Below are 22,285 nucleotides of genomic sequence, written 5' to 3'. Positions count from 1 at the left end.
CAAGCTCCTCCACTCTGAGCAAAGTGGGGGAGGTCCTTGATGCTGGGGAGGCGTGGGGTGAGGAGAGGCAGAGGATAAACAGCCAGAAGCAGACTGTCTGCTATCAGGCAGTTGCTACTGAGCAGGGTATCTGGACCCTCCCTTTCCCCCACTACATCCTAAAAGGCAGGCCAGGAGTCAGATAGAAATGACCCCTCCCCTTAACTTCAGCTCTTGGTGATTAACAGAGGCCTGTGGAGGGGACAGGAATTCAAAGCTCTTGGATCAGAAGTTAGTTAACTATTTCCAATCTTCCTTCAGCTTGGCTCACACCCTCTTTCCCTCTCTCACCCTCCCAAAGGGTTAGTACCTCACACTTAGGAGTCCAACTTTGGTTCAAACCCTAACTCCACAATTTACTAGCTGGGCGACCTTGAATAAGTTATAAGTTACAAGGTTAGGGTTCCTATCCAGTTAAATCGGACCTATTCCACCCCCCTCATGGGGCTATTAGGAGGATTAAAGGGGCTTATTATATAAAGTACATAGTGTAGTTTCTGGAACTTAGTAAGCTCTTGGCAAATGGTATTTAGGTTGTGCTTTGTTTTGTTGGAAAGACCTACCTCACCAGGCCTGTTGCCTGGGCTGACAATGCCAGGTAACTAAATGAAACGAGGGAGAAAATACAACTGAGGCTGACAATGTCCATATCCTCAGGTCTGGGAAAAATCCAGAAGGGGGTCGAGAAGGGATGCTGGAGGTGGGGCCCAGTGTCCTGGTTCCAAAGGAGACTTCAGAGACTATGGCCTCCAGGGGGCACTGGGACTTCAGCCATATCTCCTGCCTTTCCCAAACTCCTTGCTGCCTCTGTGGAGACAAATCCCAAGCTGGGCTGGACCCCGCCTTCTTCTCCTCACTCAATACTCTATGGACCAGCCAGACTACACATAACGAAGTTCCTGAAACCTGTGTGATGTTCCCGTGTCAGGAAACTTCCTGCCACCTCTCATGGCCCAACCTCCTTGGCGTAACTCTTCCCCAGCCTCCAGCTTGGACATCCTGGTTCAAGCCTCCACTTTCTCCAGGTCCTCCCCAGAACATGTCAGCAGCCCTTCCTATGTGACTCTGTATTTTCCCTGCCCCACCTCCCACTTGGCACACACACACATGTAATATATATACATGTAGAAATATATTACTTGTCTTTCTTCTTCCACTAACAGGTAAATAGCCCACAAAGCCTGGATATATTTCATGTTTTGTTCACTAATGTACCCCTGGCAACTAGAACAGTACCCAGGACTTAGTAGGTACTCAGTAAGTATTTGCTGAAGTAAGGATTCACTATTAAAATTGCCTGGGGACTGATCTGCTTTCTCTTCTAATGGGAGGAGCCCACTAAGGTTAAGGAGCTATGGATCTTGCTTACCTCTGAACTTCTAGCATCCAATAAGTATTCAGACATTTCTTGACCACTCAACTTGGCTTTGGATCTCAGACAACTCACTGCCTCTATTTTGAGAAAAGAACTAGACTTGACCACCTTGGCCATGAGGAGGCTGCTGTCCATCCACACACTGGCCAGGATAAAAATCTTCACCCAAGAAGAAGACCTCGTCGAAGAAATTCATGGCCCTTTCCAGATCTCTGTTCTACTTTGAGGGAAAGTAACAAGCATTAGTTTAAGGGCAAATAAAGGGAAGGATTTCTCCCCCAAGACAAAGGACAGTTACCAAGGACATAATAAAGATTTGTTGTCTCTAAGCATAGGGCCAAGTGAGAAGCAAGAATCCAGAAGGTATGGGCCTGGTAAGGAGACTGTTGGGGGAGAGGAGTGGTTAAATCCAGAAGAAAAGCTACATCAAGACAGAGAAAAGCTGACTTCTCGGTACCTGCCCGCAGTACTGAGAGCCTCAGTTAACCCAGCAATTATGCTCCCAGGTACGTACCTAACACATCAGGTATACAGTTTACCAAAAGACCTGAACAATACTGTTCACAGCAGCACCAGTAGTTATAGCCAAAAAAAAATGGAAACTCCTCAAATGCTATCAACAGAACTGTTGATAGTCACATTATGACTTCTGTATGACAATGAGAATAACTACAACTACATCCAGAACTATGCAGGCAGTTCATAATATCCAGTAAAGGTGCCAGATCCAAGAGGATATTCCCTATGAGTCTTTTACATAAAGTTCAAATACAGGCAAATTATGGTATTAGAAGTCAGAATAGTGGTTTTCTTGGAGGCAAGGTAGAGAATGGGAAGGAAGGGGCATCTGAGGTGCTGGTAATGCTGTTTCTGGATCTGTGTGCTACGTACATGGGTGTTTTCAGTGGTATTCGAGTAGTATACTTATTTGGACACTTTTCTTTCACATGTTATTTTTCAATAACAGTATTTCTCTAGATAGAGACTGTTCGGTCTCAGAACCAAAGCCTCAATTGATTCAGGCAGAGGAGGCCCTTCTCTCCCTCATTCTCCTCCATTGCTTTCCAAAAGCTTTTTGGGGCAGAGCACATTTCCAGCCCCAGAAACTCACTATTCATCATAAGCCATGCTTCCTCACATAGCAAGAGGTAAGGGCACCCTGCACTGGGTAACCTAGGAACAGTGCCATGTGAGGAGGCAGTAAGAGAGACCAGAGGTTTGAGACTTGCTCCCCAGGCACCAGCTAACAGTGATGTGCAACAGGCTTTGACAACCAACCATCTTCTGCTGCTCAGCCAGGAAGGCAGCCAAGCAAGCTTGAAGCCCCAGTTCTCAAAGATTCATTCCTCAGAGGCAGATTTTTCAGGGATCTTGGAATCCCTGGGATTAAATCCTGGCCTTAGTGTTGACTGCCCCCCATGACCTCACACCAAGTTCCTTATCCATATTTTACAGCTAAGGGGAAGTTACCATCACCTGCTTTGCAAGGCAGTCATAAGCATAAAAAAAAACTAATATGAGGCTGTAAATCCTATGGCAGGGACTTAGTTTTGTTCGTTGCTTTAGCTGCAGTTCTAGAACAGTGCTTGATACATATAAATGCTAAATGTTTACTGAAAGAACAAAACAGAGAGCACAGCCCAGAATGAGGGCTCCAAAACGAGACACAATTTTTACGCAAGTTGAAATAAGCAAAACCACTGAAATTAATTTATGCTCCGTCAGATTTATTACTTAGAGTGTCTTACCAAAGCTAATGAGGGTTAGCTTTACTCTTACCCAAACGCTGCTGAGGGGCCAGATGAAGTACTAAATTTTTTATTGTAATTAAGCTGCCTCTCTCAGATGTTCACTGTTAAGGATGTATAGATCACTTTAGGTCACCTCTTCTTTGCCATTGCTTCCAGATTGCCACCACGCTTGAAGGTAGGCAGACCCCAGATTGTAGCCTTGCGCTGGGGGAACATTTCTGTTCTACCTCCCTCCACATTAACCTCCCACTCTTGGTGTAGGCAAGCCCAGGTTCCCCTGATCCAAGTCCCCATCACTAGGACACTTACAGACTGTATCCAAGCCAGTTTCCTCTACAAGAATGTTTCTGGAAAACTCTGTGATAGATGGGAATAAATGATTAAATGCTCTTGCATTTAGGGGGTTGCTGGTGGTGCCTGGGATTTGGTGCACCAATATCCCACTTTATTTCATCCACCTCCCACTTTCTGATAGTAAAAACTAACAGGAAAACTTAAGAGTCTGAAACTTCCATTCAAGTCCCAGCTGGTCACTGCAGTGATGAATTTGATGAAGCTACAACCACTCAGGTTTCATCTGTAAAATGGGCAGACCTTCACAAGATTGTCATGACTCATGCAAATACCCACTGGGCATCCTGTTAAGTACCAGGTCCTAAGCATAAACCTAGAGGTAAAAGTCATGTCTATGAAGCTCAAGGAAGCTCACGAGCTATTTAGCTGAGCAAATTGAACCCATTAAACTTTTCCTCCATTTCTTCACCTTTAAAACCTCCAGCAGGTCTGAGATGCAGGGTTTCTGAAGTCCTAACTCTGAGATTAAAAGCTCAACTTGTTTAATATTTATCTTACCAGCTTCAAGAGAACGTCGGGAGGATAAAGCAAGCTCAGAGTTGTAGAAGTGCTTTGAAGAGGAAAGAGCACATATACACAAGGTATTAATTATATCAGATAATTTCTTTGAGCTCAACTTCATAGACACCTGTGATATTCATAACCCAGGGGAGAACAACAGAGGCAGTTGTTCCTTGGCAATATGGAAACTGTTGTCTGCTTGGCCAAACTTGAATTTGTATGTCCCCTCAGGATAACCCTTTCAACAGGGCTAGATCCATCCTGTGTATTGAGGACAGGGAACTGGGGTGGAGGTAGGGAGGTAGAAAGTTGTCAGTAGCTGATGACTAAGGGGAGAAATACCAACATTTATCAGAGCATCCCAATTTATTGGAACCAATTGGGCCCAGAAACTGCTTTTACTTAAAAAAAGGTGGCAGCCTGTTTCATGGAAGTCTGCTCTTAGAACCAGTCACATTGCAGGGAGGCTCAAGATTAGCCAAGAACATGAACCCACCCTTTGTTCTATAACCCAGGTGTGCTCCTGGCATGAACCTACCCCTTTCACAGCCATAAACTAGACATCCGAGAAATCGAAATTTTCTCAAAAGCTTTAAAATACCTGACGTCACCTGGAAGTACTTGCCAACCCGACCATGAAATCAAGATGTCACCTGGAAGTACTTGCCAACCAGACCATGAAATCGAAAACCTGATCACTGCTTCCCCGCAACGACCTCAAGCATAGTGAAGTGACAGTTAATCTGATAATTCTGGCTTCAGTAAGAAAGATAAGGCACAGACAACACTCAAAGCCATAGCTTGCTTTCCAAGACTGTAGTCAGAGAACTTGACAATGAGGGGGAGGGGTACAGATTTGGCAGCACTCTGGTTAGCAATAAAGCTTCCTCAGGGAGCCGGAATTGGATTTGGGGCCCTGCCCAAGTTAACATTTTTACAGGATGGCTGAGCTGCAGTTTGTTAGCCAGTTAGTAATAAACCCATGTGCAAGAATTTTAAGTTTATGAGGCATGGCTTCCTAATGCCTCTCCTTGGCTCTCTACAGCCAAGAGTTTAAAGAGCCTGGACTAGCCTGGGTGTTAATTGTTTCTGTCAATCTGTAGAGTTATTTGGGAAAAGAAGAAAAGAAGGCTACAGACTCAAGGCCCCCAATCCTCTTTTGAAGAAACAAAGGACAGCCATTCTGTCCCCAAGACATCTGCAAGCTGTGGGAATTTGTACCTGGGGTGAGGGGTAAGCTGATGGGGGCTGAGGAAAATGCTAGGGGGCAACATTTCTTGTTTTGAAAGCCAGGTAAACCTAGATCCCCTCCCCAGAAAAATGCATACAGTTCTTAATTTTATGTGGTAAGAATCCTCTGGAACCCCGCCCAAGGATCCTGAGTTATACCTCTCTTTAAGAACTTGAGTTTGGTCCGGTGGAGAACCCCTCTCCACACAGACACACAGACACACACACACACTCCTGTGTGAAGGGAAAGAGGTCTCCATCAGCTGGCAGCTGCCTGGGTCTCATAACACACTGGTTCTCCGCACCAAAGTACCCCCCCCCCCCCCCCCGCTCAAGTTTCTGAACTGGCAGGGGGGTAAACAAGTAATTGAGAGATCAAAAACGTGCTTTGAATCTCCCATCCACCGCCCCCGCAGCTCTAGACCTTCCGACTTGAAACCCCCACTCTCCCACGTGCCCTAACATTCCAGTCCCAAGACACTGGAGGGGCGGGGGTGTCCCCAGTGCGCGATTGGCCCCGGCCCAGGTGTGACAGACCCAGTTTCCAGGCAGGCTGCAGGGGCGCAGACCCTCCGGGAAGGGCAGGGTTAAGAGTGCATTCCAGCTGCCGAGGAAGAAGGGGGGCGGGGAGCGGAGCGCGAAGAAGAGAAACAGACCCGGTCTGTCTGTCGGAGACACAAAGCACGGTACACAAAGGGGGCCCGAGAGGGGTGAAGGGGCTGCCCGGGGCACGGCTCATCCCCACACCTGCGCGGGGGCTAGGGGAAGAATGTGGACGGCGCATTCCTCCGCTGGGGCCAGCGGGGGAAAGTCTCCCCCATCCCGGCTGAGTGAGGAGCTCAGCCGCCCTGCACCCCAGAGGAGGGAGTCAAGGTAAGCCACGGCGCCGAGGCAAGAGGGGCTGAACGTCAGAGGGCGCTATGCACTCCAGCCTTCTCCATCAGCCATCCACCCCCATCCCTACCCCCGAGATGCTTTATGCGCCTTCCCCATATCTAAGGGTGCGCTAGGATCCCCCCGCCCCAGCCTGGGTATACCTCGCGCGGGCAACACCTGAGAGGACCACGTGCGGTTTCCACCCGCCCCGCGCCCTGCGGTTGCACCGGGCGAGCTCCCAGAGGGTCTTCTCTTACCTTTTCCCGGCGCCCGGCCGGGCTCCAACTCCGCGCCTCCCGTCCCCAAGGTCACTTCGGCACCCCGGAAGCCCGTCTGAGACGACTCGGAGGCCGCGCACCGCAGCCAGCAAACCTGTGCCCGAGGGAAGATAGAGGAAAGAGGGAGGTTGGGTCACAGGCGTGCCCAGCTCTGAACGAGCATCCCGGGATTCCTGAAAGGGCTTCCCAGGCTACCGTGGCCTCAAGGAGCCCAGGCCCGCGCTTCCCGGACTCCGACGCCATCACCGCATGCGGACCCCGCCCGCCCTCCAGGGAGCTTTCCCGTCCGGGCAAGGGCGATGCAATGGGGTACCTGGAGTAAGAGTAAGAGGCAGAGGAGGAGGGACGCGAGAGACCCACTAGGGAGCCCCATGGCTGGAGAGAGGTGGGTGAAGAGGCTGCCGCTACCGCAGGCTAGTGCTCGGCTAAGCTCTCCGCGCCTCTGTGAGCATCGCAGCTCTCGGGAGCCTGCGGGAGGAGGCCAGGTGAGCGCAGGTAGGTGCTGATTGGTCCAGTGCCGCAAGGTCCCGCCCCTTCGCAGGTCGGGCCGCGGCTGGCGTAGTCCAGGCACCCGCGAAGCCCCTCTTGTCCTCCCTCCTGTGCTCTTTCGTCTTTTCGGGAGCTGCTCCCAGCAGGGACTCAGCCCGTCTTGCGGGTTCTGGGTCCGAGAAAACAAAACAAAACAAAACACAAAAATCCACCCCACTCCTCAGCCGTCGCAACACGCGAAGAAAAATATTTGTCTTGCGGCTATAGTTTGGAAAAGTGGAGAGGCATCTGAGCCAGAGAAAGAGGCGCCGCATTCATGTTCTCCTGAGGCACTGCTGTTACCGAAAGCTTTGAAGGAGGCGGGTGTGTCCGCCCCACGCCCGACTGCAGCGGGGTTTTCCTCCTGCCTCTTTCTCCACCTCCCAAGCCAGCCGGCTCCGAGCACTTGGAGGATCTAAAGCTGGCAGTGAGTAGCAGTGAGTCGCGTGGAACGGACCGCGTTATAAAACCTACTGTAACTTGCAGAAGACCATTACTTCTCATGCACAGCCAAACAAATGGAGGCTGAGAGAGAAGGTCCTAGAGTTTGAAGCCGTGGTGGTGCCAAAGGGTGCGAGGTAGAGGGGTGGTTATTAGCCCCATTATCTCCAGCAACAGCCCCCCGCCACCCCCGCTAAAACGTAACACTTTCTCAAACTAAATAAAGGCACTTTTAAAACGCGGCTCTTTTTATTGGTCTGAAATGCTGAATATAATCTGAGTAAAAACTGCGTGCTGCGTAAAGCAGCCTTCCATTGAGCCTCCCGTGGGCACAGCGCTCCTTCACCGGTGCTTACTGGGTGACAGGCGGAGGATCTGAAGTGCTTTCCCCTTCGCAGCATACAGGTGGGCACAGAGACTGTCCCTAGACCCAATCGCTCCACCCTGCACGCCCTCTCCCCACCCTCTTGTTCTCTGATGCCTCTCCCTCTCCTTCCTCCTCCCCAGCTCAGATGTAGGGGTTCGAGGAGGAGAATGAGTCTCTAATTATAGATTCTTTGGCCCTCAAAAACTAACCTGGCGGCCTCCTTGTCTTTCCCACTACCAGGCCTGTGGCTAAAAGGAGGGACGGACTCCGCCGAGACCCAGGGAGGCCCTCTCTAGTGGCCCTGGGACGCACCGCCTGCTAATAGGCAGGTTGCACCACTTATTAGCGCTGTGGCCTAGGGAAAGTGAAATAACCCCTTTGAGTTAGTCTTGCATGCATCAAATGAGGGCTATTGTGACATCTGCCATCAAAAGTACTAGGATTAAATAAATTCATACATATAGACGAGGATTAAATTAACACGTTTAAACGCTAAACTCAGTACTCGGCAAAGAGCAAGTGCTCAAATGTTTCCTGGTATTATTGCTTTAGGATACGGCTCATTTGTCCTCCTCAGCCTCCAAAGCTGTTTCTCTCCTCCGTAGCACTCTTACATTTCCCAAACTAAGAGAATGAGAAACGCTGTAATACTTCAATTTCACGGTTCATGGTATAGGGAACAATTGGCATCTGGTATCACCGGAGTGCTCGATTATCCGGCCTGTGGTCCCCGCAGGTGGGGGTTGGGAGTTGGGGATAAACAAAGCGCTGGAAAAATCAGAGCAACAACTCAACTCCCCCTCCCGGTCTCTTCGCTCTTCTGCAGGGGGCGCTCTCCGTGCGGAAGGGGAGATTAGATACCCGCGCAGGCACACGACTTGCCCGGGAGGTCCCAGAATGTACACGTGGCCTTGCCTATCCTCGCCTCGCAGGTTCCCCTTCGCCCTCCAGGAGCCAGATGAAGCCATTAGGCGGACAGTTAAACACAAATGAGCCTGGGGATACAGGCCTTAATTAAGTAAACACTCGGCTGGAGAGCTGTTAGGCGCGCTCATTTCCGCCTCCTTCCAGGGCACTCAGCATTCCGGGCGGGGGGCGGGGGGAGAGGAGAGGAGAAGAGAAATTGAGAGTCAGCTCTTCCGCCTGCAACTTGGACCACATTGCTGTCTTCGTAGCTCCCTTGTCGGTCGTTCGCTAGTTCATTCATTCATTTAATATTTGCCGGCTATGTGCCAAGCACTAGAAATACAATACTGAACAAAACAAACATCCCTGCACCCCTGGACCTTCTATCCCACAGAGTGGGGGTGGAAGGGAGTCGAGGAAAATAAATAAGTAAATATAAATTATGTTAGATAATATGTGTTGTGTAGAATAAGAACAGACTGGGAAGTGCCAATTCAAGGACAGAAGGTAGGGTTAGAAACTGTAAATAAAGTCATCTAGACGGTGTTTCTATAAGGGTTTAGCAGGAGACAGAATCCAGGTTGAGGAGGGGGTGGAATTCAGTTCTTGCTGAAGGGGCTAGTACAGCGGTCTGCAACCATTTTGGCACCAGGGACGTGTGCTCCTATGAGAATCGAATGCCTGATGATCTGAGGTGGATCTGAGGTGGTGATGCTAGTGCTGGGGAGTGGCTGCAAATCAGATGAAACTTTGCTCTCTCACCCACGGCTCACTTCCTGCTGTGCAGCGGGTTCTTAGCAGGCCACGGACAGGTAGACAAATGGTCAGGGTTCCGGGAACCGACAGGGATGCTGAACAACAGCAGAAAGGCATTACAGCTTTGATGACTGAAAGGCAAAGGTGGCAAATAGTGTCATTGGAAGTCCCGGCTTGGGGAAGAGCTGTAGAATGAGGACCACCCCTCCCAAATGCAGCTGTGGTCCCAGAGAGACAGGGCCTTGACTCAGAGCAGAACAGGGAGGATATGGGGGAAAAAAATACCCAAACATCTCTTTCCTTTTGCCCTTCCATCTCCTGGCAGTGGCTCCCGTGGACCAAACCCACGCAGAAGCCAGAGGGCAAGAAAGCCTAGGCAGTAGAGTCTACAGGTGTCACTCTCCCCAAGCACAGCACAGGGTGGAGAAAAGTAGAAAATGGATAAAGGGTAGATGAGCAATTGGGATGCCCAGAGGCCTCATTGAGAAATGAACATTTAAACAAAACCAGAGGGAGTAAAAGAGCAAGGTATGCTAAGGATATTTGAAGAAAGAATATTCCAGGTAGAGAAAATAGGACAAAGGGCCCGAAGCAGTAGAGAGATTACTTGGAACAGAAAAAAAAAAAAAAAGCCAGTGTGGCTGGAGCAGAGTAAGCAAGTAGGAAATGAGTCAGATTTGGGAGAGTGGGAAGCAAATATTATAGAGCCTCATAAGTCACTGTAAGAACTTGGACTTTGAGTGGGAAGGGAGGAAGGCCCTGGAAGTTGTATACAGAGGAATGATGTTGGGAAGACTGCAGAAGATAAGGGCAGAAGCAGGGCAATCAGTTGGAATTCTTTTGCAATCATCCAGGCAAAAGCTGAAATGGTTTGGTTCAGGGTGGTCACTGTGGAAGGGGTAAGAAATTATGAGATTAATAAAAATAATAAGTGTTGGTAAGGATGTGGAGAAATGGGAACACATGTGCACTGTTGACGGGGATGTAAAACGGTGCAGCCTCTATATGGAAAACAGGATGGCAGTTACTGAAATAATTAAAAATGGAATTGCCACATGATCCAGCAATTCTACTTCTGGGTAAATACCCTAAAGAACTGACAGCAGGGACTCAAACAGATACTTGTACATCCATGTTCTCAACAGCATTATTCGCAATAGCCAAGAGATGGAAGCAACCCAAGAGTCCATCCACCGATGAATGAAGAAACAAAATGATTAGTAGGTACAGACTTTCAGTGCTGCAAGATGAAAAGAGTTCTGTGGTTGCATGGCAGTGATGGCTGCACAACCATGAGAATGTATGTAATGCCGCTGAACTGTCGGTTTGTGTATTTTACCATAATTTTAAAAATCACTAAAAAAAAAAAAAAAAAAAAGAAGTGATCAGATGCTGGATATATTTTGAAGGTATTGACCAGGAGATTGGCTAAAGGTTTGGATATGGAGTGTGAGATACAGAGAGGGTTAAGGATGACTCCAGGGTTTGGGGCCTGAGCAACCATTAGGATGGCAATGCCATTTCCTGAGATAGGGAATGTACATGGTAGTGAACACTGTCAGAGTGCAGCTCAGATCCCCTGGGATTTCTTTGATTATTTCTGAGCTCCCCTCTTTGGCTTCTGTGTACTGACACCCCTAGCATCTAGCACCTGTGACCCTTCAGAGACCTGCCCTCCTGCTGTAGGGATCCCTTTGCACTTGCAAGGGTCCCTTTGCCTCTCCGAGGAGTTTCCTTACCCCTGCCCTTAGCCAATGACCAACTGATACAGGAGTGTAGAAGCCCAGCTCCCTTCCCCCCAGACAAATTCCCAGTGGTAAGTTATACCCAATGGCCCCTGGAGGATCAGGGTAAAGCTTTCCTTCAAGGACTTGCTCTGAAATCACACCCTTGCTCAGCTTCTTGCCTTCTTTATCCTGCTGCTTCTACTCCTTTACCTGTTCTTCCTGGGAGCCCTTCTTTAATAAGTCATTCAGGCACATGAATCCTTGTCTCAGGCTTGGCTTCTTAGACTCAGGGGAGATGTCTGGCCTGGGGATATACCTTTGTCACAATGAGAAAGCATCGAATCTGGGGGCAATATGTGGAGAAAGAAACCAAGGTAGAACCCTGGGCCTCCAGGGCCTTCCCAACCCTGACAGAGCATGGCCTTCTTAAGCAGTCAGAACATTCATACTGCCCCTGACACACTCCACCCAAACAGGGCTGTGATTCTTTGTCTTTTTGCTCTTTCAAAAAGAACTGCACCTTCCCTGTGCTTCTTGTCTGCATTTCACATTTAAACATGTGTCACTTACTGCCCTGTGGAATCTCTGGCATCCTTACTTTCCTCTGAGTGTTTTCCTGCCTCGCTCTCCATAACATTTTTCCTACCTCCATGAACAGGTCCTTGGGGTCATGGATTGGGACTATCAGAATATAATTTCTCCAGATTTCCATTACAGCACCCAACCCGGGAACGGCCCCGTGGCATCAAGTTACTCTATAGACCTGAGTCTGACTGAATCTTTCCTCTGAAAACGACTGCCTGGGTGAACTGGGGTGAGTTATTTAATCTTTTCAAGCCCTCTGGAACTAGTAATTTCTATCTAATGTGTGATTGTGAGAATTATCTCAAACTGAACCCCTGACCTTCCCCCACAAACTTGCTCCTTCCTCATTCTTTCCGTCTCAGCAAAAGGCAATTGGATCCGTCCAGCAGTTCAGCCTGAGCCGTCTTTCACTCTCTGACTCATCTTCTACCACTTGCTCACTCTGTCTCTCCCACACTGATCTCCCAGTGGTTCTCAGAATGCACCAGGCATGGGTGTGCTCTGCCTCTGGCAACTCTGCAACTGTGCTTCCGTCTGCCTGGATCGCCCTACCCCAGATGTCCCCCTGCCTCTTCCTGACTCCATCAGGTCTCTGTTCAGATGTTGCTCCTCAAAGAGACCTTTGTTGACCTTCTGCATAAATGATACTCTCCCATCACCTTCTTTCCCCCCTTTACCCAGCTTTTATTTTTTTTCAGAGCTCTGATTACACCCTGATTTACTAGTACATATATATATATTTATTTTATTTTATTTTTTTGAGAGGAAACATACAGTAATGATCAAGAGCAAGGACTCTGGAGTCACACTGTCTGGCTTTGAATCCTGAATCCAGTTCTTTCAAGCTATGAGACCTTAGGCAAATAACTTTCAACTTCCTTTTGCCTCAGTATCCTCATGTGAAAAATGGGATTAGCATAATAATACAACTCATAGGTTGTGAGTTAATATTTGTAAAGCACTTTAGAACATAGTAAATATGTGTTCATTAAATTATGTTTATCATTGCTCTCTCCTTATTGAGTGAATCCTTTGTGAGAGGCAGGGATTTTTGTCTACTTTGTTCACTGCTGTACCCCCAGGACATAGAAGAGCCTGGCATAAAATAGATATTCAAGTATTTATTGAATGAATGAAATAAATAAGATAACTGTTAAGCATCTAGCAGGGTGCTAGACTCATAAAAGCAAAATCAATATGGATTCCCTGACCTACCTCGCAGAGCTGATATGAGATCCAATGAGCTAATAATATAGGGGAAAAGGTTTTGCAAAGTGTCATACAAATAATGCAAGCCATAATAAAATGAACTACTACCATTTCTAGAGCACACACTGGATTGGGACTCTGTGGTAAGTACTCTCATGCATGATCTCATTTTAATCCTCACAACTCTAAACAGCAGTTCATGTTATTCCCTTTTCATAAACAAGGAAACTGAGGCTAAGTCCCCTGCCCAAGGCCACACAACTAGGGCAGAGGCAAAGCCACAATAGAACCCAATTCTGTCTCACTCCAAAACTCATTGCCTGAATCAGTTGCCAACCTGCTATCCATCAATATTTGCTGGAAGAATGAATTTGGGAAGCAGGTCTTTGGTATATTACGAAGAATTCCATAACATCTAATATTTTCTCTTAAGAACCTTTTCAACATATTTGCCTCTGGTCCAAGGTTAAGTTCTGGTCCTCCAAGAAACATTTAGAAAGAACTTTGCTGCCCATTTTTGGTAGCAAAATTCCTAGAGCTTCACTCCCACACAGCACGCTTATGGGGATGTGTCTCAAAAACAAGGGGGTGTTTTCCAGTCTTCTAAGAAGTAGCCTTAAAACTGGGTGAGGCCCTTTATCTTGCCTCTCTTTCTCCCTTGCCCAGTGCTCTGCACAAATAATTCCAAAGTCTTCCTTCCTTATGTCTGTTCCTGAGTTTTCTGGGACCCTCCTTTTTGCACAATGATGTTACTGGCCAGCTGGTCCCCTCTATCACTTCTGAATCCTTAAAGGTGCTGAGGTAGCTGATCCCCACTGAGAAACCTAATCCACATACCTTCCTTTTCCCTGAATCTCAGGTGGGGCTGTGATACCTTCAGCACTGGTGAATGTTTGCCAAGGCCTGAGCTGTCAGTTTCCAGAGATCACAGGCCAAGTATTTATGTATGTGTGTACACTGAGGGCACAGAATCAATTAATCAATAAGCACTCACAAGGCCCTGAATCCTGTGGTTGGCTAAGGTCTAGAAACTTTGAGAACTACAGGGCCTAAAAGGACCTTAAAGAAGAAAATAATAATAATAATAATAATAATAATAATAATAATAATAAAAACAACAACAACAACAAGAACAACAACAACAAAGAATAATAATCTGTCCTCAGAGCCATTCTTCATCCTTCACTTGAAAGGCAGGGTGACCTCTGCAGATTAGGTTTCCGGGGCTCACCCGAGAGCTGATTTCCTCCTGGGTTTAGCCAATGGGAGGCACTAGTGGGAGACTGGAGGGCAGGACAAAAGGAAAAGCCAAAATATTTCTCCTTCTTCAGCTGTGTCCTGGCAATGGCCATGTCTTGTCCACAGCTCCAGCTCCTGCTGTGGGTCCAGGTCCTGCCAGACTTTGGGTTCCAGTAATACCACCTTTTCCCTCTCTTCCTCCTAATAAGGGGTGACTGTCTAATCTCTAGGTTACATCACTGTTTCCTGTTTGGCTTCTCAGCCTCTCCATCCCTTCTGTATTAACTTCCCTCTGCTTTAAATACTCACAGTGTTTTTTGTCTTCCTGATTGGACACTGACTGAAACAATAGTTAAAACTTACACAATAATTACTATGGGCCAGATACTAAGTGCATTATATGAATTAACTTATTTAATTCTACCATCTGAGAAATTACTATATTTTACAGATGAGAAAACTGAGGCACAGAGAGTTTGATCTACCGTAGTGAGATCCCAAATCCGGATGCATATCAAAAATTGCCTAGGAAGTTAATTAAAAATAGAGGAGGTGTCTACAGTCATACCACCCCGAACATGCTGGATCTCGTCTGATCTCGGAAGCTAAGCAGGGTCAGGCCTGGTTAGTACTTGCATGGGAGACCACCTAGGAAGACCAGGTGCTGTAGGCGTTAAAAAAAAACAAATACAGGAGGTAATGGATGCCATTCCAGCCCTGCTGAATCAGACTTGCCAGTCCATGGGATCCAGGAATCTGGAGATTTAATAAACTCTCTAGGTGATTCTGTTGCAGCTAACCCAGCACCTCTCCATGAACTGGTGTTCAGAAAACCCTACCCTCGTTTTGAGGACATGGAAATCCAGGAATGTGACCTGCCCATGATCTTGTGGGAAGCTCAGTGGCAGACGAAAATACTGCCAAGGACAATGCTTTCTGCTACCTCCATTGCCTTCTCCTTCAAGGTCACATTGGTTCTAATGTTTGTACTTGCTGTCCCTGGGAGCCATCTGAAGCCACTTCTTATGTTTTAGAAAATGTTTTAGAAAATTCAGTCTATAAACAGACAGTGTATGCAAGATTGCTAAGTGGTTGATCGGTGTTTGAGAAAAGGAAAAGGAGTCATATTAATCCACTTAATCTCTTATTTTCAGTCCTCTCTGAAAAACTTCAGAGAGTTAGTTAACCCTTTCCCCATTCTCCCTGAATTTATTATTGTAAATTCCATGAAAGTAAGGGCCTTCCTTGTCTATTTGATTCACTGTTATATCCCCAGTGCCCAAAATAATATCTGACGCATAGTGGGTCCTCAATAAATATTTGTTGAATGTGATGAATGGAAAGATAGGTGGGGACTAGACCAGGCAGGACCTTGACAAGAATACCTAGTGGGGAGGCATTTAGGGATTTAAATCAGAGATGCCAAGTGATCAGTCTTGGCAATTTTAAAAGATCTGTCTGCCAGTAGTAGGGAAAATAGATTGGAGGGGACTAAGGAAGGCTATTGTAGTAGTCTGGGAGAGGTGATAGAATTAAATGGGATAAGATGCACAAAGCACTAGGCAGTTAACAGTATAGAATAAGGGGAGCTACTATTACCAACATGGTAGGCAAGCAACGCTGATCGAATTCATGACTAAGTAATGTTAGGCATCCAGAGACAGAGGGATTTGTGTAACTCCTGGAATCTTTGAGCCTCAAATCTCTTTCTCCGGTGATAAATGCTAGAATTTTCTCTCTTTATCAAATTATTTGACCTGTGTTCTGGGGTAGTTTATTCATATTTGCATTCTTCCACCAATGTTTCTTATCACCATCAGCTGGGAGGGAAGAATTTCATGGAGAGAGCTTCTAACATTTCTCATTAGCTGTGTGACCTTATAAGTGACGTAATTACATTGAACTCAGTTTCATTTTCTGTAAAATGAGGACTCGGATATTTATTCTGTCTGTTGTGAGGATCAGTGAAGAACTATACAGAAAATACCTTCAAAATGCAAGAACAAATATTATTATTATTTTATTCAATAAATATTTATTAAGCATCTACTGTGTGCCAGGCACCATTATTGAGGAAGGAGGAAAAAAAGACAAAAATCCAATCCTTATGAAGTTGATGTTATGATGGAAGTACATTCAAATTCTGGGCTTTTTGGATTTTGATCACATTTTCCAAATTGTCAGATCACTTTGGGCCCCTGTTAAAAAATACAGATTTTTGACCTGACCACAGTCTTGGTCAGAGTGGGGAAGGTAAAATGGGGGATGTGTTAACTAACTCCCTGAAGTTATTCAGAAAGGACTGAAAATAAGAGATTAAGTGGATTAATGACTCCTTTTCCTTTTCCCAAATACCGATCAAGTAGAGAAGTAAATAAACAAGATAATTACAAACTATTGTAAGTGGTAAAAAGAAAAAAAGTAATAAGACAGTCCCTGGGGAAACACTTTTTTGATAGAATGGTCAGGTAGCTGCTCTGACGTGACACTGAAGTTAAGACCTGAAGGTTGAGAAAGAGCCAATCATGCAAAAGCTGAGAGAAAGTATTCCAGGCAGAGAGAACAGCATGTACAAAGGTCATGAGTAGGCAATTTGTAGAAACCAGGGACAGAGGAGAAGTCAGTGAGGCTGAATGAGGGAGAAGGAGGTACTAGGTGAAGTTAGAGAAACAGGTGAGAGCCAGATCATACAAGGCTCTGTAGCCACAGAAAGTGGTCTGACTTTTATTCCAGGATAAAAGGAAGCTACTAAAGAATTTTAAGCGGAGGGGGGAAATGTCCTGATTCATATTTTATATTAATCCTTCTGGCTGCTCTGTGAAAATGAATTGGGGGCAAGAGGAATAGAAGTAAAGGACAAGAGAGGAGGCTGCTGCTGTGTCCAGATAAGAGATGATGGACTTGACTAGGACCATAGTGGTAGCAGAGGAGATGGAGAAAAGAGGTCAGATTCTCAATAAAGCATTGAGGTATCAATGCAAGAAACAATCAAACCTGTAAAGAATTTTTTTAAGATTTTATTTGAGCCAAACTGATGGCATTGCCGGGAAGCAAGATCTCAAAAGTTCCAGACAATGACTGTTTGGAGTTTCTTTTATGCATTATGAATTAAGGAGAGAACATAAGGAAGATTACATGAAGGTGGGAGAAAGCAAGGCGGAGATAGTTAACAAGATGTGCTCCTTTGAGAGGGCTATAGAAAAGAGTGTTACTTCTGGCATTTCAAAAGTATGTTAACCTAGATGCACAAGAACAAGGGACAGGGCTGGCTTAAAAACCTTTTACTAAGAAAGTACAGGCCTGGGGTATGATGACCCACCTTGATCTGCCCATTTAGGAATTTTTGATCAGATCACCCTGTGAGGTTATTTTCCATTAGTTTTTTTTATAGCGCCCCCTTGTCATCCACAGGGGTAAAATTTAGAAAACCTGCTGATAGATTAATTTCAAGGATGAAAGAAAGGAGGAATCAAGGCCTCCTCCTAGGTTTATAGCTTAGATAGATGGTGGTACTGTTTACAGAAATAGAATCAGGTGCATTAGGAATTAAGAGTTTCATCTGGACTGTGAAACTGGAGGTGCTGTGAGCAGACATCAAGTTGGCCATGGGCCACCTGGATCTCGTGCTAAGAGGTTAGGTTGGGTTGGAGATACAAACATGGGTATCACCAAACGGATGATACTTAAAGGTATTGTACTAGCCCTGAGGCACTCAGACATTGAAGACTGGGTGGAGGAGGAACCATAAGATTGAAGTTAACACAAGAAAGGGTTTCCGAAAAGAGGAAAGTGGTCAAATGCTGCTCGGAGGCCATGAAACATGATATCAAAGATATGTCCATTGAATTTGGTGGCTCACGGTCATTGGGAGAAGAGTTTCAATGGAGAATCAACCCAGAAACCAGAATGGATTAGACAGAAGAGCAAATAGGAAGTGAGGAAGCATGTACGGACACTTTTTTTCAAGTGTGTAGAGTTGACTGAAGATTTTTTTTAGAACGATGTTTTCCAAACTTTAGTCTTGAAGAATCATCTTTGCTTTTGCCTCATTCTTAGACCATGTGTATCCTATACTTAAACTATTTCTTAAAATTAATTCACTTTCAACTTAAACAAATTTACTTTAATTGTTTACTTAAAAAAATAATATTACTTTATCAAATGGGAAACCAATACCACTTGCCCTAAATAGAAGGTAACTGATTTTAAAAGTCAGTAGAATAAAAATAAAACAATGCTGTTAAATTCTAGCATGATATTGTTGCCTGCTAGGGGCTGAGGCTGGGACCAAAAATCTGTTTTAAAACAGAAATCATTGTGATCTGTTAAAGACATATCAACGTCAAAGTGACACTTTTTTCTTGAAGGACTGAAAGAGAATCAAAAAGAATTTTTTTTCTCTATGTGATTTTAAACCACCAATTATTAGATCTATACTCTAAGGAACACTTCTTAGAACATGTCTTTTCTTTTTTTTTTCTTAGTCTTTTTAATTTATTTTATTTTATTTTTTTATGGTGACATTGGTTAATGTCTTTTTTTTTTTAATTGAGATATAACTTGCACTTAGTTGAGTGCACAAATCTCAAATGTAGAGCTTGATGAATTTTTACATATGTATCTACCAATATAATACCACCCAACTCAAGATAAAGAATTTTCCAGCAAGGAGGCCAGTGCCAGGCTTTAAACATAACAAAGGCTGTGTCCTCATGGAATTTACAGTTTGCTCCTCACAGTATTTCTAGTGTCTTAATACAGTGCTAGTACGTATTGGTCCGTCCTTCCTTCCTTCCCTTTCTTCCTTCTCTTTCTTCCATCCTTCCTTTTTCTTTTTGGCTTACCTATATATTTTTTTTTCTATTAGTTTTCTACAAAAAATATGTGTTATTTGTGAGTTAAAAACCAGTCTTATCTCAACTCTAATTTTCCAGAGTGTGTGATCCAGAACCTATAGATTGAATCCAGAAAGAAAGTCAAGATTCCCTTTGGATATAATACTGAGAAGAGGGACTTTCCATACAGGAAAGTCCAGGAACAATTCTGTTTGAGATGCAAACAATTCTGATTGCCAATTTCCCCCATCCCCCCTAACCTGTATTTTGTAGGTCCTTGCAGTGGCCTTTGCTTTCACACCTTCATACACAATAGTTAAGGACACCAAAGCCGATTGTCTGTCCTCCTCAATAAAATAGTGACAGCAAGACAAAACATCACCAACAAGTCTTTAAAAATTTAAAGAGCCTGAGAAAGTCCTCCATTCAGCATCTGCCACAAGGAAATTGCCTCTGGCAGGTACCTTTATTGCGCTTCCTCTTTTCCAGGCACTTTCTGTACAAACTACCCTCTCCACAGTTTACCCTTGGCTGCTTGCAGGAAATGTCAAGCCTCTTGCCAGAGGAGTAGAGGAACCCCGTTATAGTCACAGGAGTGAAGCTAATGAGTTGATGTTCTTCAAGCACGTTGAGGATCAAAGCCTGAGATCTGAAGCTTTGACAAGAACACAGGCACCTGCGGGCATGGGTGGGCCCACGCTGGGGAGGCCCTGGATCATAGTGCCAGGTGCTATGCACACCAGGCTGAGCCTGCCTGCAACAAGACATGTGTCAGGGCTGGCCCGAGAAGGCCAGGTCCCCAAAAGGAAGGATTCAGAACCACTGTAATTCAGTTAATATAGGAATTTGGGAGGGTGTGTGAGTGTGTGTGTGTGTGTGTGTGTGTGTGTGTGTGTGTGTGCACGTGCGCTCATGGATGTAAAGAACAAGGAAGAAGAAAACAACTATCACATCTTCACCAAACCAAATTAACCAATTTTAGCTTTTTGCTTTGTCTTTTTTCTATGCATAACTAAAAAATAATGCAACTAGTGTCCTTTTTGAATAATAAGAAAAAAGAACGTTGTGACTAAAGCAAAAACATTTTTGATTTATACTTAGAAATCCATTTCCATATTTCCCTTCAAAGAGATTAACACTCTGAGGTGGTTTGTGTCCTCTTCCCTTTTAAAATACTTTTACGTAGATGTTATAGTCCTACAACTTGCTTTTCCACACAATCATATATTTTTGAGAATTGTGCGCATTGATATACATGAAATTTACTCCTTTATCACCTTCAGCACATATATGAACCACATTTTGTTGGTGGTCATGTAAATAAACCAATATTTAATAGCAGTCCTCTCTACTCAAAATGATTCCAAGTCATCTCTGTATATAAACCCCTGGAATTCTCACAAAGGTCTAGGAAGACATAGGGGTAAGTTGAATAAATTTCTCATTATTGAACCGCTGGTAAATGGCAGGGTGGGATTTGGGGCCTGAGCCTGGGGCCAAAGTCCAGACTCCTACTCCTACACCATCCAGCCCACATTTGAGTTGCTGCCCAGTTTTTGATAGTACAGCAAAGCCTCAGCATTATATCAGTCAGCTATTGTTGGGTAACAAACCATCCCCAAAACTAAGTGGCTGAAAACAATAACAGTTTATTATTTCCCATGAATCTGTGGGTTGAGAAGATGATTCTTCTGATCTTACCTGGACTCACTGGCTGCAGTCACCTGGCAGCTCGGCCTGATGGCCTACGATGGCCTCAGCTGGCATGTTTGGGCCTCTCTCTCCAGTTGGACTCCTTCACATAATGGTGAAAATGTTCTAAGAGAATCAGAGCAAAAGCTGCAAGGTTTCTTGAGGCCTAGGCTCAGAACTCGGTAATAGTCGCTTCTGCTGAATTCTGTTGGCTAAAAAGAAGACACAAGACTAACTCAGATTCAAAGAGTGGGAAAATCGATCCCACCTCTTAATGTGAGGGACTGCAAAGAATTTATGGCCATTTTTAATTTACTAAAATAAGCATCCTTATATATACTTGGTGCTTGGTGTGAGGGAGGGGATGCTGTCCCTAGACTGTGAACCAAGAAGTGGAATTGCTGGAACTGGATTTTTCAACTTCAGGTTTTTAATTACATGAAAATTTTTTATTGAGCTATATATAATTCACATACCATAAAATTCACCATTTTAAAGTGGTGAATTCAAGAGTTTTTAAGTTGTGCAATCATCATCATTATCTAATTCTAGAACATTTTTATTAACCCAAAAAGAATTCTTACCCATTAGCTTAACTCTCCATTCCTTGTTTCGTAGCTCCTGGCAACCTTTTACAGATTTGCCTGTTCTGGACATTTCATATGAATGGAATCATACAATATATGGTCTTCTGTGCCTGGCTATTTTAACTTAAGATAATGTTTTCCAGGTTCATCCACATTGCAGCATGTATTAGTACACCGTTCCTTTCTATGGCTAAATAATATTTCATTTTATTAATAACCTCATTTTGTTTATCCATTTATCAGTTGGTTATTATGAATAAGGCTGCTATGACTATTCATGCACAAGTTTTTGTACAAACACATGTTTTCAGTTCTCTTGGGAATATATTTCAGAGTGGATTGTGGGGTCATATGATAATTCTATGTTTAACTTTTTGAGAAATTGCCACTTTTCCACAGCAGCTGAACCATTTTACTTTTCTACCAGCAATGCATGAAGTTTCCAATTTCTCCACATCCTTGTCAACACTTTTTATCTTCCATTTTTAAAAATTATAGCCATCCTAGAGGATGTGAAGTTGCATTTTATTGCGATTTTGATTTGCATTTCCTTAATGATTAATGATGTTGAGCATCTTTTATGTGCTTGTTTGCCATTTGCATGTCTTCTTTGGAGAAATGTCTATTCAAATCCTTTGTCCATTTTAAAAATGGATTACTTGTCTTTTTATTGTTGAGTTGTAAGAGTTTGTTATATATCCTGGATGCTAGATCCTTAGCAGATATATGACATGCAAATATTTTCTCCCATTCTGAATAGTATCCTTTAAATCATAAAAGTTTATTTTGATGAAATACAATTATTTATTTATTTTTTTTGTTTGCTCATGCTTTTGGTGTTATATCTAAGAAATCATTGCCTAATCCAAAGCCATGAAGCTTTACACCTATGTTTTCTTCTAACAATTGTATGGTTTTAGGTCTTTGATTCATTCTGAGTTCGTTTTTGTATATGGTATGAGATAAGGGTCCAGCTTCATTCCTTTGCATGTGGATGTCCAGTTGTCCC

At 44.6% G+C, this 22,285-nt stretch overlaps 1 protein-coding gene and 1 pseudogene across 5 annotated transcripts in view; one reads left to right on the top strand and one right to left on the bottom strand.

Annotated features, from left to right (window-relative positions):
* Positions 1-22,285, bottom strand: part of CDH3 (cadherin 3) — a 96,174-nt gene that overhangs the window by 34,708 nt on the left and 39,181 nt on the right. For 3 of the 5 annotated variants that reach the window (XM_023523477.1, XM_023523476.1, XM_023523478.1), the window contains 3 exons: positions 20,699-20,901; positions 6,718-7,062; positions 6,384-6,498 (listed from right to left, as the gene is read on the bottom strand). In XM_023523477.1, the coding sequence (XP_023379245.1) occupies positions 6,384-6,498; positions 6,718-6,777 (175 nt within the window). In that variant the 5' untranslated portion in view covers positions 6,778-7,062; positions 20,699-20,901. Of the gene's footprint in view, positions 1-6,383; positions 6,499-6,717; positions 7,063-20,698; positions 20,902-21,273; positions 21,620-22,285 lie in introns of those variants that run through there. The other 2 variants (XM_023523479.1, XM_011380554.2) reach the window with 2 other exon arrangements.
* On the top strand, positions 14,717-14,835 carry LOC111731735 (annotated as a pseudogene).

This window comes from Pteropus vampyrus, unplaced genomic scaffold (assembly GCF_000151845.1).
Source record: "Pteropus vampyrus isolate Shadow unplaced genomic scaffold, Pvam_2.0 Scaffold394, whole genome shotgun sequence".
Taxonomy (NCBI): domain Eukaryota; kingdom Metazoa; phylum Chordata; class Mammalia; order Chiroptera; family Pteropodidae; genus Pteropus; species Pteropus vampyrus.
This window is presented reverse-complemented; position numbering and strand designations above follow the sequence as displayed.